Source organism: Podarcis bocagei, assembly GCF_964188305.1.
Source record: "Podarcis bocagei genome assembly, chromosome: 12".
Classification (NCBI taxonomy): domain Eukaryota; kingdom Metazoa; phylum Chordata; class Lepidosauria; order Squamata; family Lacertidae; genus Podarcis; species Podarcis bocagei.
This window is the reverse complement of record NC_138137.1, coordinates 43,737,323-43,756,251: the sequence shown is the minus strand read 5'-3', so window position 1 is coordinate 43,756,251 and position 18,929 is coordinate 43,737,323. Positions and strand designations below refer to the sequence as shown.

Genomic DNA, 18,929 nt, shown 5'->3' with positions numbered 1-18,929 from the left:
AAATCTCTATTATATACTCCTATCCAAAACTGAGCAGATGCACCTTCTGCTAAGCATGGTGATTATTTTGATATGAAAGAGATTGACTGCAATATGAAAACCAGTAATTTGTCATTACATTTCTGTTTCTGAGGATAATTATCTTAATCTTGTTACAGTGCATAGAAATAAATTGTTAATTATGATATGAGAAACATCTGCCAATTAACCTTTGCCCCTTCTTCTCAAAAGTCAATAGCGCTAGGCTAGCATTGTGCATTTTGAGTTATTTTTTCCTCCCTGTTTTTCCTCCCTTATCCCAAATCTGACAGCGCTCTTTGTGTTAGCGTCACCTGTGGGGACTTAAGAGTGCATTTGCCCACCTTGCTTGATTTCCTTGATAGAGTCTAAATGGCTCCTTGGAAACGTATTTGAATAAAATAAATGCAAGGAGAATAACACTTCAATCTGCATGAAGGTTTTTTTTAAAACGAAAGTCCCTTTCATGCATGAATCAGGTGAAAAGAGATCTCATGTGGAAAGGGGCTGTAGGAGTCATGCTTGTCCTCAAGGTCAAGTGACAACTTAGTCTTGTCCCTGACACCCATCCATTGGGCATGGATGTCTGTAAAGGAAATCCTGTATGTCTCAAGGCAATATATAGACATACCATAAAACAGTTAAAAAATTAAAAACAATCCAAGCCCAACTGAAAATAGGTTATTAAAAATGCAAAATGAACACCTAAGGCCAAGACCTTTTCATTTAGCTGGAAAAACTTGTATAGATCTCTGTGTGTATGTGCCATGTGCACAGCTTGGGGGGTTGTGTTGTTGTTGTTATATCAACCTGCTCATAAATTCTTACAAATTATCTGGAACCCTTCACAATTTGGGTTCCAGCTCACATGGAAAGCCTGTGAGCATAGAAGTCTACATACATAGTCTTTTTCCTAGAAACATCCACACTTACTTCGTGACACTTGGGTCTAGGGTCAGAGGTCCTCTCCTGGTTCTGCTGCTGTTGTGCTGCTAGGGACTAAAGCACAGTTCGGCACATACTTTGTCTTCCTCAGGCAAACCACAGGTGGTAAACCAAGAACAAACCATGGTTATAATTCATGATCTGTCTGGAATGAGGCAAACCACAAGCATGAGATTGGATGTCATGCTAAGCCAAATCATGACTTAGCCACAGCAGAAAGAAGTGGAGCTAAGTGGCTGTGATCTCTCTTGGAACTAGCACATTTCCTTGTGTGCTCTAAGACCAGCTGGTTGTGAGGCATTTGGGAAGCTCTGTGCAGAGGATGGAGCAAGCCCTTTGAACTATCTCCCCCTATTCCCTAGGCTAGCTTTGACAGATGTCAGTCATCTGACATCGTTGAGATGTCAAGTGGGGGATATCCTACATTCCTCTCAAAGTTCGCCTGTGTAGTGTCATTGGGGCAGTTCTGACCCGCAGGGACAAAAAGATTCCACACACCTCCTTTAAGTCATAGTTAGGCCTGGTGTTACATGTGAAGTGTGTGTATGGGAAATTGTAAATTCAATCATAGGCATGTCAGTGATGAGCTGCCATATACTGAGGGCTTCCTCAAACCTGAAACCAGCCCTGGACCACAGAGGGTTGCGGATGCACACCAGTGATGTTTCAGGGGCTAAACATTATTTGTTTCCACTCTTGGATACTTCACAAAATCCCCTCATAAACTGGTTTTCTTTTTCTTTTTCTTTTCTTTTCTTCACATGCTGGGAGTTTCTTATTTGCAGCTCTATAGACTCCTACCCATGACTGATTCACCATATGGTATACTGGGCCCCTTGAATGAGAAGTGGATGATGCAATATATTTCTCTTTTCGTGCACAATTAATAACTGGGTCAAGATTTTTTCCCCTAACTTAATAGCATTTATAAACTCTTTTCAACAATGTCCTCTGGGCAGTTCACAAAAATGTGCATAGCATATTTTGAAAATATATGCTTTTATACATGCAGTATATATTACAAGGTGTTTCACCTCTTTTGGAACACATGTGGTCAGGTTATGCAACATGGAATCAGGGCTCTGTCTTGTCTACTGTCCTGTTTCTAGTAGAGACTTCCTAGCTAAGTGCTTCCATAAAGCTCACAACAGCACATGAAGGCAACAGTCCTACCCTCTTGTTTAGCTTCCTTTACACACCCCAAGCTACTGGTATCTAGAGGAATGCAATCTCTGAACCTACTGGTCCTGTTTAGGTATCATGACTTACACACATTGGTAGACCTGTACTCCATGAATTTGGCCAATTCCATCTTAAAAGTCCTAAGGCTGTGACCAGCACCAAATCTAGGGCATAGGAAATCCCTTTGGAGCAACTTTCCCCAGATGTAGAGCCCCAGATGTTGGACTACAAAACCCATCTTCCCCAGCCAGCCTGGCCTGTTGTCAGGGATGATGGGGCTTGTAGTCCAACAATATATGACTGGACAAGGCTGCTTAAGGTAGAAGATGTTATTAAACCTCAACCAGTTTTTTAAAAATAGAGCACTAAGGAAACGTGAGTATTTATTTGGAAAGTTTTTTAGTAGGATGATGACTTTCCTCTTAATAACTTTCTTATCTCTACTGGGTTTTCCCCGGCAGTGCTTAGGCTGCAGGCAATTGGATATGTTCTAGGGTAAACTACATGACCAATGATGAGGTTCAACAGGACTGGCCAGCATGTCATACGAATTAACCTAAAACATGCCCCAGAATCATTTTATGGCAGAGGAGTCGAAGTTGCTCAGGCAAATAAATGTGGAGAACGGTCACCAAAGATCAAAGAGTTGACAGTGACTGACTGAAATACATGTGCCTCAATTGGTTAGATCCTGGAATTTGTACTTTAGCACAAAGTGATTTATTTTGCTTACTAACCCAAAGAGTTTTGTGAAAGATACCCACTTGCAAACACTGTATACGTAACGGTTGGGACTTTGATAAATATTTTCCCTAGTATATGATTGTATCATTTGGAGAGGAATTCTTATTAGCAGATGGGGAGAGGTTTGATACTGATGAGGTTGACAGTATTATTCTCTGCGTTGATTGGGAGTATTGTGAACACTGCTTATTATTTCTTGTGACTTTTAGTGAGATAAAGAAAAATGCAGCCTTTTGTCTTCCAATAATGTGAGACTGGTCACGTTAAACATGAGGGTGATTGCCTTTGGTTTCATATCCATTTGGGGGCCGTTTTGAATGGTTTCAGATTACATTTTTAATAAAGATGCAATCTGAAGAAAAAAATTAAGAGAGGGAGAGGGAGAGGGAGAGAGAATATGCAATCCACCCCAGGGTACTGCTGTGTTTAGTTTCTTTTACCAGAGTAGGCAAGCTGTTTCTAAATGGCTTATTGGGAATAATAATGCCTGGAGCTAAAGCAATAATCCATAGGGAATCGTTTTATCTAATGCACATAATCTCTTTCTCTGCCTAATTTGAATCTCTATGGATGTTGGAAATTAATCTGTTGAATTTTGGTGGTGTCCTTTACTGGTGGTTATTCCATATCAGTTTATGAAATATATGTACCTTGATGTGCAAAGTTAAGCTGTTTCATAAATTTGTCCCTGATACTTTGTCCATGATGTTTGAATGTATGTGCTAGTTCCAAACTTAGTTTTAATATTTACAAACATGAAACCATTGTGTTCAGTGTGGCTTATTACGAGACAATGCTTTTTGGGTTAAAAAAGAGAGAGCGAGAGGTACCAGTATTCGTATCTTGATAAAAGTTCTGTGGGTGCCAGTACAAAATCACTACCATGGCATCACAAAAAGAGGTAATGATACCCTATACTAATGAGCTTGTATGTGAAGTTTGCCTGCCTCCTAAGCCTTCTCTTCGCTATATCTTGGTCTTTGTTGCCCCTTTAGAGTTGCTAGGTGACAACAGAAGTCAAAACTTCTCAAGTTCCTCTTCTTTAATTAAAGGTATAGCAGCCCTGGATACAGGGTCTAGACCAGGGATGTCCAGCAGGTCGATCATGGGGTGCCCCTGGTTGATCCTGGTTGATTGTGTGATCTTGGTTGATCGCCCAAAGTTTTTGGGGTCTTCCTTCCCCCAAAAAGCTCAACAACTTTGGTCAATACAATGGGTAGATCACTGCCAGTTTTTTGTGTTTTTTTGTGGGAATAGATCACAGTCTAGTTGGACACCCCTGGTCTAGACCCTAGGTGGGTAACCTGTGGACCACAAGCAATGCTTCCTCTTGTGCTAAGCAGCCTGCTAGTTGCTGCCTGCTGCTATGGCTGAAATTACACGTTCTTGGGCTATCAAAATTGCACTCACTGTTGAATTTGCTACGCCACTGCTGCCAGTTATTTTCTTCCTTCAGCCATCTTACTATTTGGTAACTATCTCTTTTAGGTTCCTTGGCCCTCAGCCTGCTCCACAAAACTACCCCAGTCCATAAGACCTGAGTATAGTATTAACACCATCTAAAACTGACAGTTATCTCTTTTTAAATTTATTTTATTTTTGCATTTTTAATTTTACAAGCAATAACAACAAAAAAGAAACAAAATGCAGACATCATATCCCCTTTGAGTGCCCCCTTTTGTGTATCCTTATATATTTGCATTCTGCATCTCATCACGAACTCCAATTATATTATAAGTCCTTAATCAATCCATAGTTCAAATTTTTACTACAAGTTTTCTGTTAAACCTGCTAATGAATGTAGTTGTTTACAATAATTTTTCAAAAAACATTGTGTACTTCCCCCATTCTTTATTCAGATTTGACTCTTCCTGGCTCCTAATTCTTCCTGTAAGTTTTGCCACTTCAGCATATTTCATTAATTTTATCTGCTACTCTTCCTTGGTTGAAACTGTATTTTCTTTCAATCTCTGGGCCAGCAATATTTGGGCAGCTGTGGTCATGTACATAAACAATTTCTTCAGGTCCTTCAGGATGTCTGTACCTAAAATTCCTAAAAGAAAAGCTTCTGGTTTCTTTGGAATGGTTATTTTCAACATTTTTTTCAACTCATTATATATCATTTCCCCAAAAGCTTTTACAGTGGTACCTCGGGTTAAGAACTTAATTCTTAACCTAAAACTGTTCTTAACCTGAGGTACCACTTTAGCTAATGGTGCCTCCTGCTGCCCCCGCGGTGCCGCCTTGCAATTTCTGTTCTCATCCTGAAGCAAAGTTCTTAACCCTAGGTACTATTTCTGGTACTATTTCTCCCAGTCTACCATGGAATCTCAAACAAGCCTCTGCATATAGTTTCTGAATTTCTGCAGCTACTGTTAGATTTGTACTAATGTAGAGCCTTTGCCAGATGTGACATATTAACTTAGCTAATAAGAATAATGAGCCTCCGTCTATATGTGCAAATAAGATTAATTAATGTTTACCCTAACATGTGGCAGAAATTAGAATATTTCGCTTGGGAACAGCTGAAGAGAAGAGAGCAATGAGTCTTCTTTGTAGCTGTGATCAGCTGTATATGGTTTTCTAGTTATGCAGTGGGCACTCATGGTAGCACCAACTAAATCAAAACTATGATCACAGTTTGCCCATGAGGCTCTTTGGGCAGAATGTTTTGATCTACTAAAGGAAAACAGAAACTGGCTCAGTGAGCAAATTGCGTTAGTGCCCCAGTGTTTGAGGTTGAATTACTTAAGTTTAGTAGTTTTCAGTAGCTGTACCCAGAAAGAAGTTAATTGTGAAACTGTGAAGGAATGAGTTTGGCTGACCCCAGCAAGCATGGTGAATTGTTAGGGATGATGGGACAGTTCAGCAGCATCTGGAGAACCAGAAGTTCCCCACTCCCGACACAAACATATTTCAGGTAACCAGATCCCAATGGCCTTCAAGTAAAGCCCCAGTAATGCTCCTGAGAGCTAATGTAGCTGATAAAGAACTGGTGTTTGAGATGCTCAGTCCCAATGAATAATCTTGCAGCCCTATTTTGTTCCAGTCAGAGTTGCTGGATCAATTTCAAAGGAAGCTCTAAGTACAACATGTTTCAATAGTTTAAATGGGAGGTTAGATATTATTATTATTAATAATAATAATAATAATTTTTATTTCATTATTCACCTGCTGTTTAACCTATAAATTGCTTTACTCAGTTATATTCAAATAAATGTGCAATTACAAACGCTTCATCTTTTTACCTATCTGAGTTACACTAGGCCATCAAATATTTACTCAGAATATAAGAAACAAAGTCTGCAGCTCACTGCTAGACGGAGAGGCCAATCTTTAACACGTCCTTATAACAACACACTTGGACCATAATAACCTCAGCATGCAGGTGCAATGGTGGGGAAAACTTCACCTATTAATTTTCTGCCCAGAGAATAGTCTGAATGTGACACAGTTCCACTGCTGGTCTAGCTTTGAGCACAGCCTGGGGCCAGCTAGGTAAAAGAATAAGGTAGCAACATAACAAATAAGTCACATGAGTCCAGCTAGGGGAAAAAAAGTGAAAATCTTTTGAGTACTATACATTCTCTTTGCCTTTCTGATACAGGGTTTTGAGTACAGATTTCACAGGAAAGTTCCAAATCTCTGTGTGTTTAGTTATTGGAAATATTTTACTACAATCGTATAACGACAACAAAATAGAACTGTTTGGAACATTAAAAATTTGGCCAAATAAGTGGGTCCTACAAAGCAAAATACCTTAACTGTCAAATGCTACGGTAAGGAGGTACGTATTTAACATATGAGAAAAGCTATACAACAAAGATGCTAATCTGTTGGGGGTAGGGAGTTCAGAATCTACACACACAATCTTGTTTCTGCTGCCCCATTTTGGACTGCTCCTAATTTTGTATAACTTAACCTGAGCTAAATGCACACACACATTTACTGTTGGCTTTGGTTTATTCTCCTGCTTTTATTTTTCAATTCTTTTGTAACTTCTTATCTATGTGTCCAATTTCTTTGTGTTTCCATGCAATTCATCTTTTATTTCACTTTATCATATACCCTTTATAAACAGGTGTCCTTTACTTAAAGATAGTCGCCACAACACAGTCAGCATTTTTTTCATGAGTTTGGTTAGCTTGATTTTTTTTAAAAAAAATAATAATACTAACAGCATTCAGGTCCTTCATTTCTGCTTAATTTATGCTCCTTCAGTTTATTTCCTGACTGTTACTAATTGCTGCTGTCCAAACGTGAGCCCCTTATCTACAGTTTTCTATCTGGCCTTGCCTTCCTTTCCCTTAGATGTACAATATCCTTAAGTTCTTTGATAATTTTGGTCTCCCTTCATGATTTTTCACAAATCCCTTTGGCCTGTCTTATTTTACACCTTAGGTGCTTCCTGTCAATTGAACATTCTTCTTGATTTGTTTGGAGGGAGGTAAACAACACTGGCTATTTAATGAGCATTCTGTGTGTGTAGTGAGGGTAGACAGCACTATGTGTAAGCATGTGTTATTCTGTACTTTGCATTGGCTCTTCCCATCACTTAACATAAAAGTCCAGTCTTTTGGGGAAGTGGATATGTTGTGCAACTAGAATTTTCAATGTGATTTTGCTGTTATGTCATTGAACCCCACCTGAAAATAGTGACAGTCTGGAAGCACACCACCTCGGGTTACATACACTTCAGGTTACAGACTCCGCTAACCCAGAAATAGTACCTTGGGTTAAGAACTTTGCTTCAGGATGAGAACAGAAATCGTGCTCCGGTGGCGCGGTGGCAGCAGGAGGCCCCATTAGCTAAAGTGGTGCTTCAGGTTAAGAACAGTTTCAGGTTAAGAACGGACCTCTGGAATGAATTAAGTACTTAACCCGAGGTACCACTGTATATATTTTCTGATCATGTTATTTGCTTTTCCTTTAACCTGAAAAATATTCTGGTAAGATCACACTAATACCATAACTTGCATGGACTCTTTTCTGTGTGTTCCATGAATCAACTACTCATTTCACTTTCGTTTTGTTTTTCCCTTCTCCTTTTTCTTCCAACAAATGTTAACGCTGAGTGGAATGCTCTCTGTCTTCAATGTTCCTTCTCTATGTGCCTGCACACCTAGTACTGTTGCATGTTCTCCCCACACCTTTTTTTCCCCCTAAAACAACAACAGCAACAAAAATTCAAAATGTCCATTTTCCAAGAAGGGTTTTGGGGCCAGGGTGAATCTGTGCAGCAACATATTCATTTTACTTGGAGTGTGATAAGTGACAGACAGCTGTTATTGGTTTCAGATGCACAATACTTTTAGCCTGTTGCAAGGTGGCTTTGCAATCATTTCAAGATTCTGATGGAATTTAGTTTTGGGAATGAGAGCGTTGCACATTGGGCTGCTCCATCATCATGCATCAGGACAAGAGTAAGGATGTGTTTGCTGAGCACATTGGGGCTGTGAAGCCAATACTTTCAGTCACCTGACTGGGAACCATGTGCAATTCTGCACTGAGATTACTGTAGAAACTTTTAACTTGTAATAGAAAAATCTGTTGTGTGACTCTCTCATAATGGCTTTTTAATCTTCACATTCCAAAATTTATGGCTGGTCCTTTATGTTCTATCATCAGCTAACATTTGGAAATACTAGCTGCCAGTTCTTCTTTGCAAAGCAAAGAACACAATTTTCAGTTCTCTCCCTATTAGAAATTACTGTGTCTTCACCTATTTGTCTTCCGAACTTCAGCTAGTGGAGGTGCCATATCCATTTTGGGTACATTTCTTGGCTTCTTGTTTCTATGGACAGACTTAGAATGAGAATGGATTAGGGTGGCCACTTGTACATCACAAAAAAGGAGACAAAGAAGACACAGATTTGCATAAAATATGCATATGCTAACAGGTTTATAGATGCAAATTTAGAAACAATGTATATATTTTGAATACAAATACAGTACATTTCACCTTAGTGGGGAAGGTTGTGAGCAGCTGACCTGTGTGCCTGCTTAGTCAGATGCCTAGATAGGCAACTTTAAGGCCCCTGTTGCTCTCCCTTCATTTTTAAACCAGACTTTGTCTGGACAGCTCTCCAGATAGACAAACCCCATCAAGCAGAGACTCCTCTCAAATAGAAGACTGTGTTCTTAAAGTTGGAGTTGGACACATAGGATCATAGAATGGCCTGTCTAGAAAGACATACAGGAGGCAAAGCTAGCAAGAGCTGAAAATATACCTGGGCTTCATTTCAGGTGAGCTGGGGGGGGGGTTCCAAAATCCCTGGAAACAAATGATGGCATGTCACTTACTGTTCACCGATGCTAGGTTTGAATTTGAGGCAAAGAAGTCACCTATGTAGTTTATCACCCATTGCATTTTTATTGCAAATTACATACTTGAGCAGCTTCATTCATTCAACTGAAGTCATTTCAGGTGACCTTTTCTTCAGTACAGCAGCTCTGAACAGAGCATTGTGAAGTTGCTAATTGTTTTGGACATGGTATGCAAGAACTCTTGAGGGAGTTGAGCCTTGTTGTTCAATGATTACAGCACACAAATTGACTTGGGTGTTTTATTTCTGTGGTGACGGGGACATGCAAAGCAATAAATTTCTTTCGCGGATCATCTAATCATGAAAATAATGTTGAGGTATTTTGATTGACGTGCTGAAGCTGTTAATTTGGAGCATATCAAGATCAAATGGAAGTTATTGCAATTAGTCAGTGATTGTGTTATATTTTCAGTTTCAGTTTTTAAATGCCACATTTTACATATTTCCCCTTGCATTTTAAAGCCATAATTCATGATCATGGGATTTGGGTGACACTGTTGTGTTTCACACGGTCAGTGTTTCCTTCCTTCTCAAAATAGGAGTCTGCTTTAAGTTTTGGAAGATTCAGTCTCAGTATTTTATACTGCCAGTAATTAAGTGGTGGTTTGTGCCTGTTGGGCATAACTTGTAAGGCACTAACCTAGTGCCGCCTTCAGCTACCTGGTACCATCCAGATGTTTTGGACCACAGCTGCCATATGCGCCAGCCAGCATATGCTGAAGTCCATTAAAGTAAGTTCAGCTAATACTATGTAACCCAGTGCTGCTTATTTATCCTGGAGGAGTTCTCTCAACCAGAAGTCTTCCCCAGACCTACTTCTGGAGATACGGTAATTTCTTAACTAGTGATATGAAGGACTAAACTTGGAACTTTATACCTAAAAACCATTTGCTCTCCCATTGGCTTCTGCCCCCAAATAACATTGCTGTCAGTGTAAACTATAGTGCAGCATAACATCTGCACCAGTGCTAATGCTTACCATGCTTAATTTTTAACTGCTGCTTGAAGTTAGTTTCATAACACTGCCTGAAGCTAGCCATGTTTTACATTAGCTTTGATAACAGTAGTAACTCAACTGGGATGTGAAGGATGGAGAGAATTCACATAAGGTTGGATTGTCTCAGGAAATACTCGCATCATTGGGAAATCATTGCTTACTGGCATACACAAATAGCTGATAGAAATTGCTGGGAAACTTTAGTTCTTGACCCAGGAAGTACAGCTGTTACAACTTCTATGATGTATGAATGACAATTGCACTAGCACTATGGGCACCTACTTATTGTTAATGAAGGACTTTGTGGCCAGACATGTTTTATCCAACTCACAGGATAAATGAATATTTGTTGGGAGTTCTCTGATTATACTCTTAAGTGCTGGTTCAGTTCCAAATTGAGATTAGGCCTCCCCACATCATTATTCCATTCTTTAGAGATTTGCTGTTGTCATTAAGTACTGTGGATGCTGCTACTCTTAGTGTACTATTCTTCTTCTGCTCCCCAGAAAGTTGTATTGGGAAATAACTGGGGAATAATAGTTAATTCTGAAGTCCTACATGTGTGGGAAACTGCAAAAGAAAAATGACTGACTGTCTGAATTCAAAAAGTGCTTGGGGCATGACTTATTCAATAGCCCTAAAAGCCCACAGCAGAGTTTAAAATAGAGATATATGCAGCATTTGAAAAACATAGGAAATATAGGTTGTTAGATCTTTGAATGGCCCAGTATTGTTGTTGGCATCTGTCTGTCTTGAGACAATAGAGTGCACATCCGGAGGTGATGTCAAATCTCTGCATTAGAAGCACCAAAGTGACTTCACTGGGGTGCAAGCCTGGGCTGTGTATATGGAGGTCCTGGGCTACTCAGACAACAAGACCCCTGTCTCAGCCTTGCTGATGTGGTCCAGAGGAAAGCAGAACAATATGTTTGGCACCAGCTTGGCTGCAGGAGTTGCCAGAAAGATGTGTACAAGGAACTATTCAACTATCTTAGGACTCCACTCTGGATTTGTGTAGGGTTTACTTTATTCTCCTGAAAATATCCCACAAGGCAGCACAGGTTTATGTTCAGAGTTTTCCTTCTGCTAGATGGGCTACCTTCCCAGTCTGACAAGCCCTGTTTGCCCATCACTTCCCTCTACAGCACACGCAGAATCCTCCTTCTTGACCGTTGGATCCACTATTGGTCTAGTCTGCTCAATCTGCCAGAGCCTGTCTTTGTGTTTGGGGGAGGTCCCTAACTCACCAAGGGTTTGAGACCCAAAGGTTATCCTCACCTGGTTTAACTGGCCAGTCAAAGCTGTTCCTAGGGTGTGGCTACTGTTGTATGCAGACAGTTTCTAGGAGCCACAGGTGAGAGCTGAGTGCAGGGTGGGGACCAAAGGTGGACAAACTACAAAGCACAACATGTCCCCCATCAGAGGTATTACCCCTCCCCTTTACAGCTTCTCTAGAAATGTACTCCTTTGTGGTCCTTAACCCCTTCATCTACTTACTAGCATGGTTGTGCATGGTTGGGTTTGACTGAAAAATCTCCCACAAGGCACACTATACTCAATAAATATGGGTAACATTATGAAGTCTGAATCTACACTCTGTCTCCATCTTCTAGCAGGAGACGGAGCTTCCAGTGGTTAGAGCAGCATACCTAAAGCAAATGGTTACCACAAGTGACCAAGCAAATTTATAATCACAAAATGGCAAGATACAGTTTTTAATTTTAATCTAGCAAAAACAACAACGTATTTTATTTCTATCTCTGAATTCTACTAAGCATCAACCACTCACTCTTTTTATGTCAGCAAGCCACCATCATTGCTATTTATTTGGAGTCAGGCAGTGTACTGTGAGCAACAAAGGTAGGAGTGTGAAAGTAGAACAGATGTGAAATGTCGAAGATATTTTTTTTTAGTATTCACAGCTGTGCCCCATATGACTTTTCTGGCACCCAAGAGCAAAGAGGCTTACCGTTACCTGATCTCATCTGTAATGTTTTATATGACATTTCTTTGAACATTATTAATAATCCCAACTGCAAAAGAAAAATGGAGCACATGACTAATGGGTATTTATCTATTTGCCTGCTGTTTGTATCCTTCTTGCTGCTCAGAATACATAAATATTCAAATGTCATTATTTGGAAGGGCAAATGAACTTGCAACAGAAAATGTGTTGGTTTTTCATGCCGCCAATAATTATTTCCTGTTTGGAAATGGAATGGTTCAAATTCGTATTAATTCAGAAAGTATTGTGTTGTATTAATTCAGACTGCACACACACATTCTTTCTCCCTTTTTCTCATTCTCTCTCTCTCACACACACATGCATGTGCACACATGCACAACAAGAAGAAGAAGAAGAAGAAGAGTTTGGATTTGATATCCCGCCTTTCACTCCCTTTAAGGAGTCTCAAAGCGGCTAACATTCTCCTTTCCCTTCCTCCCCCACAACAAACACTCTGTGAGGTGAGTGGGGCTGAGAGACTTCAAAGAAGTGTGACTGGCCCAAGGTCACCCAGCAGCTGCATGTGGAGGAGCGGAGACGCGAACCCGGTTCCCCAGATTACGAGACTACCGCTCTTAACCACTACACCACACTGGCTCTCATTAGGTGTTGCCAGATGCACTATTATCACAGATTTCTGCATAGAATTTCAATAGGAATGTTCACGGTATTGTAGCTCATACATGTTTAAGAAAAATTAATAGCTGTAGTTAGAAGATAATTACAAAGAAGAAATGCTTTCAAATAATGCCATGGGTAATCTTTTCCTGACAGAAAGCAGAAGAAGAAGATCTTGTCCTTACCCCTGATGGCACCAGGGAATTCCTCACCTTTGAAGTTCCCCTTAATGATTCTGGATCAGCTGGGCTTGGTGTTAGCGTGAAAGGTAACCGGTCAAAAGAGAACCACGCAGACCTGGGCATCTTTGTCAAGTCCATTATTAATGGTGGAGCAGCTTCTAAGGTAAGTGGATAAATAATTAGCATTTTAAAAGGACCTGGTAACTTTCCATTATTTATTTTCTTTAACATGTTTTCCAATTCTTTGTTGATTTTTCCTTTGAATCATAAGTATTTTTCATCATTTTATATTTTATTGCTACGGAACATCTACAGTTCCCACCTTGATCACCAATGAAACAGCAAGACACTATTAAAGAAAACAAAACATTATTTTTTATGTGCAAAGTTCCAGACCTGCCTATTTTGAAAACTTATAAAATGTTCAACAAAACAATGGTGTGGTCAGTGGGAGATTTTGCATCCGACCAGCCCTGCCCCTCAGCAAGTTTCCTAGGACTCCTGTGGCCTGATCAGGAGGAACATCTACAATCCTGGGTTCAGTATTCTTGGAGGTCTTCTGCCTGGCCATGCAGATTTAGCAGCACAAGCTATCTGAACCATAGAGTGGTCATTGCCTGTAGCACCCACTTAGTTACACAATAGACCTGAAAGAGGTGGGAATGAATGATATGAGTTGGACATATGGCAGCGACGTGAGTACCCTCTCCTTTTTGCCAAGACTAGAGAGACCAACAAGTGTTTTGCTCTTATACGACCACATGGTGTTGCCTTATATGGAGTTAGACCATTGGTCCTTCTGGCTCAGTATTGTCCATACTGATTGGCAGCAGCTCTCCAGAGTTTCAGACAGAAGACATCCCCAAGCCTACCTGGAGATGCCAAGGATTGAACTTGGATCCTCCTGCATCCAAAGCAGATGCTCACAGCCCGTCCTCACATGAATTGCATTTGCTTTCAAACCATGGAAGAAACCAAATTGGAAAAGAAGTCCATAGTGAGGCCCAGGAGAAAGCTCTTTTTCTGCCTTTTCTGGCCCCAGGGACAGAGGAGCCAAAAGTGATGACATACTCCTTGGACTCTGTTATAGATGGGATTATTCACATATAAATGCACGATGCCACCATCTCATAAGAATATTGAACGTTGTAAGATGAGAGGAAGGTCCCAATGTTCAGCGAAGCTATGTTAACAATGCTGTATAATTTTATTGTAACTAGTATGGCTTGGGGATTACTTTCAGGGGCTCAGGGAGGAAAGACGGGAACAACTCTTAAAAGCACATTTCACTTAGTATGCTGTTTACATAAACAGATTATGATAATGATGTGAAGTTCAAATATGTATATAATTGGGAGCGATATGTCTGTAGTGATTTCTTCAAAAGTCATTATAGTTGTGTTCGCTTAACCATAAACCCTCAGGATTAAGATTTTTCTTCCTAGCTAAAAGATGCCGGAAAGGTCCTTTATTTTTTCCTAACGTGAACATTATTCCCTTGCCAGGATGGAAGACTCCGAGTGAATGATCAGCTAATAGCAGTAAATGGAGAATCGTTATTGGGCAAAACGAACCAAGATGCCATGGAAACCCTGCGAAGGTCTATGTCCACAGAGGGAAACAAGCGTGGAATGATTCAGCTCATTGTGGCAAGGCGAATAAGCAAGTGCAATGAGGTACGAGCTGTGTGCCTTTTATCACCGATAAGATTTTGTTTCATAGGGGAAATTATACGATGGGAGGAAACATGGAAAACCCCATTCTTAGAAGTATAATTATCTGATTATAGTATAATATACCATGATATAATTGCACTCCAGTATCTGTAAGTAATTGGGATCATGATGGCATAGAAACAAATAAAATAAATTTGGTCATGTTTCACAGGGACCTTTTCTTCACACATACCCCAATGTAATTAATATGATAACTATTGAAATCTGTATAGCTTCAATAGCACTTGTATTATACCAGCTACTCTGGCTTCCAGTATGTTTCTCGGTCTAACTGAAAGTGCTGGTTTTTAACCTTTAAAGTCCTAACCAGTCTGAGCCCAAGTAATCCGACAGGTCACCTACTGCTGAACCATCCCACCCACACTCTGAAATCCCAGTTGGAGGCCCTCTCAGTGTGTCTATCTCCTAGGTCTGGGAGGTGGGGTATCGTGGGAGAGAGGGCCTTTTCCTCAGAGCCTTTGGAACTCTTTCCCAGTAGAGCTTCAACAGGCAGATACATTTCAGCATTTCAGACCTTTTGGGAAAGACTCATTTCCTTTAATTGGCCTTTGCGCTAGCTGGATGGAGGTTGGAATATTATGTTGTTTCTATTGTGAATCTCATTTATTCTCACTTTTTGTAATTTTTTTAAAAAGGGTTTTTTTAAGGTTATATTTCTGTAAGCCACTTTGCCTTGGGTTTTTTTAAAATAAATTTTTATTAAGTTTTACACAAATATCGCCAATCAAACAATTTCCCAAATAACATATTTTCATCTTTTGGACTTCCCTCAGCTTCTCTGACAATCATCCGTATTTAAATTTTTATCTACGCATTCCCCAAATTTAGTATCGCCTTTTAAGATACCTTTACAAACATATTTGCATTCTTGCAATATTCCTTATTTTTTCACAAAGCTTCTTTAAAACCCACTAGCGTTGTTTGCTCATCACATACACTCTTCAAATACTCTGAAATACTCTTCAAATACTCTGAAAATTTTCCCCAGTCCTCAATGAACTTGTGATCTCGTTGATATCTTATTTTTCCAGTTAGTTTGTCCAGTTCTGCATCGTCTGTTAACTTCATTCTCCATTCCTCCAGAGTCGGTAGTTCTTCCTGCTTCCATTTTTAAGCCACTTTGCCTTGAGAAGCAGAGGTGGGCTGGCCACCTTATCTGATGTTTAAAAAGTTATGGAAAGGTGTCATTTGGATAAAACTGAGTGGATTTGGGGCTTGTGAATTTCATTAAAGAGTTCTTACCCTTTGTTCCATAGTTTAAGTACTTAGAAAATCATTCTGTTTGAAGCCTCCTCTGTTAAGAAAAAAAGTTTGGAAGCAGGAATATATCTATTTTAAGGGAGGGGGGATCAGTACCACACATGTACTGTGGAACGAAAGCAGAGCTTACCGTTCCTGATGTGGTTCTGACACCTTCGATGGCTCTGTTCCATTCCATTTCTGCATTAATATGTGACTCTAAAATAAAAACAGAAACCGTACAAAATTCCTGTTTAACAGGCTGGATCTAGGCACATCAAAGAAGTGTTTGAGTTAAATGTGTTGTAAATTTAAACAGGGAAAACAGGTAGAGAAAAACGGGACTCTGGTGGCACAATGTTATATCGCATATACAACACATATAAATCGTTTTTTCTTTACCAGTGTAGCCAAGTCCATAGTTTATCACAAAATATAAATTTGAATATGTGTTTAATCTTGGTAGACACATTTCTAAACTTATTTTACCCTAAACTACTTTTTGAATACCTATTTTTTTAAAAAACTTTTATTTTGCTTTAAACAGGTACATATAAATATAGACAACCAAAATTACAAAGGAAAATTCCTTAATAGTAATGGGGAAAAAACTTTAAAAAACTACAAAAAATATCAAAGTACATGACAAAGAAAATAAACAACTGTGGAAAAGATAAAAGAAAAGAAAAAAGAAAAATAGAAAAAAAGAGATAAGGGAAGATGAGCCAAAGCAGGAAGGCTCATCTATTGCACACTTCCGTCAAGCTCACAACAGATCATTATTCTTATCAATTATCTCTATCTGCATTCCAAAGGAATCCCTCATCTTGGTATCAGGGAACATTTCTCTATGCAGCATCATTCTAAACATAGCCAGATCTTTCTTGCTGAGCCCTTGTCTCCTAAATAATTATTTAAACATTCCCATTCTTCTTTCACCAATTATTTAGGTTTATCTCTTATTGCATCTGTCAGCTTTGCGAGCTCCAAGTACTCGCACAATTTGACTACCCATTCCTCTTTAGTGGGTGTATTTTTATCTTTCCAGTGTTTTGCCACTATAACCCTTGCTGCTGACATTGCATACATAAATAGCCTGGTTTTATTTTTGGGAATATTATCTGAAACCATTCCTAGTAAAAATTCTTCCGGTTTCTTGCTAAATGTAGTTTTTATCAATCTCTTCATAAATCATGTTCCAAAATCTTTGTGTCTCTAGACAGGACCACCACATATGGTAGTATGTTCCTATCTGTTCCTTACATCACCAGCACTTGTTATTGTTTGATTTATTTATTTATTTTTGCAAGTTTTACAGGGGTCAGGTACCACCTATAGTACATTTTCATAAGATTTTCCCTTATAAGGAAACAAGCCGTGAATTTTATATTTTTAGTCCATAATTCATTCCAAATATTGGGTTTGATCGTATGTCCCAGGTCCCTCTCCCATTTTACTGTAATTTCTTTGATATCTTCCTCCTTTCTTTGCCAATTCAAAAGTAGTTTGTACATTTTAGAAAGTATCTTTTGATTATTATATAAAATATCCTTCTCCAGATAGGATATTTTTTTGTCAAATCCCTTGGTTCTTTTATCCTTTTCAAGGGGGGCTTAAATACCTATTTTGATACATCCCATTTATTTGATACATTGAGTTGAAAATGCATCAGAAAATTTGAAGAAGTGCAAGATATCAAGGCTGTAACGCCATCCTGTATTCTTGAGAACTTTTTCAACCGTCGTTTTTTTGAGCAGAACTGTGTTTTTGCTTTTCCATGCAACTGACATGTACTCCAAATAGGCTCCTTGGTAAACACTGAGTAAAAAACATTATATAAAGACATGTGTAGTTATAAAAAGCAAATGAAGCTGTTGGTTTATGAGGGAAAATCCAAATTCCACACCCTACCAATACCATTTGGACCAACCAAATGGTGCAGAACAGGGAAAAAAGCTTTTGAGTTCTCCAGAACTATTAATCAGGCTGGATCTTAAGCCATGGAGTCACAGTCTTTAGTTGTAGCATGGAAGGAACTAGCAGACTTCTTTACATTATGTTTCACTAGGTGCTGTCCAGCTTTCAAGTTTCAACTGGGTCTGCCCCTAGGATCTCTGGGGTAAAGAAGCATAGATAAAGTGCATATACATACATTTGCATACATATAATTAAATGCTCTGGCACTGCAAAACCCTGAATCTGGCACTTTCTTGTTAAGACTGGGTGCAATCCAGCCAAAATTCAGAACCTGGTGTGTGTGTTTGCATTATTGTACACCCTCAGGATAAAAACTTACGCATATACACTATTGTACTGTTAGTGCTCAGGAAAATAAGCATAAATACAGATTTAATGTCACATACTCTAGAAAACATGTAGCTGGCAGGTTGTTGCTCAGCTTCCACTTATTCCAGTGCATGGCCTCAATAAAGCATGTTTTAAACAAGTGTGTTGAACTTTGGCCCAGGCAAACAAGGTAGACGCCAGAAAGTCTCAGGGCCTATAAATAAAATGTGTAGCAGAGTTAAGCACATTGAGAAATAGCCTTGTGTATCACTGCACAAGCTGCCTTCTGTTAGAGCTTAATATTAGGGGATAGACAATGTCTGCCTTGCTTTTCTCCAAGCTTTTGTCTGGGAAAATTAAAATATGTTTCTCTTTCAGAAGTGGTTGCATAAATCCCCCAGATCTCTGTTGTTGAAATGGCTACCTCTGCTGTTCAGCATGTCACTGGTTTGTGTTAGGGCTGGAAAACAGTATTGGTTGGGAAGCTTATCAAGGCATCACAGCTGTAACACAATGTGAAAGGTTATGTTCAACTTGTTCACCCTCATAATTGTTTTCTACATCCGATTCCAAAGATTTATAACTTTGTAAGTCTACATTTGAATCATGAGGGATGTTCAGAGAGGTGTTGCTGGAGGTGGAATTTTGATT

General features: G+C 39.3%; 1 protein-coding gene across 3 annotated transcripts in view; it reads left to right on the top strand.

The window, feature by feature from the left end:
* Positions 1–18,929, top strand: part of PARD3 (par-3 family cell polarity regulator) — a 549,815-nt gene that overhangs the window by 336,216 nt on the left and 194,670 nt on the right. For all 3 annotated transcript variants that reach the window (XM_081163479.1, XM_081163478.1, XM_081163477.1), the window contains exons 13-14: positions 12,992–13,180; positions 14,523–14,693. In XM_081163479.1, the coding sequence (XP_081019605.1) occupies positions 12,992–13,180; positions 14,523–14,693 (360 nt within the window). The remainder of the gene's footprint in view (positions 1–12,991; positions 13,181–14,522; positions 14,694–18,929) is intronic.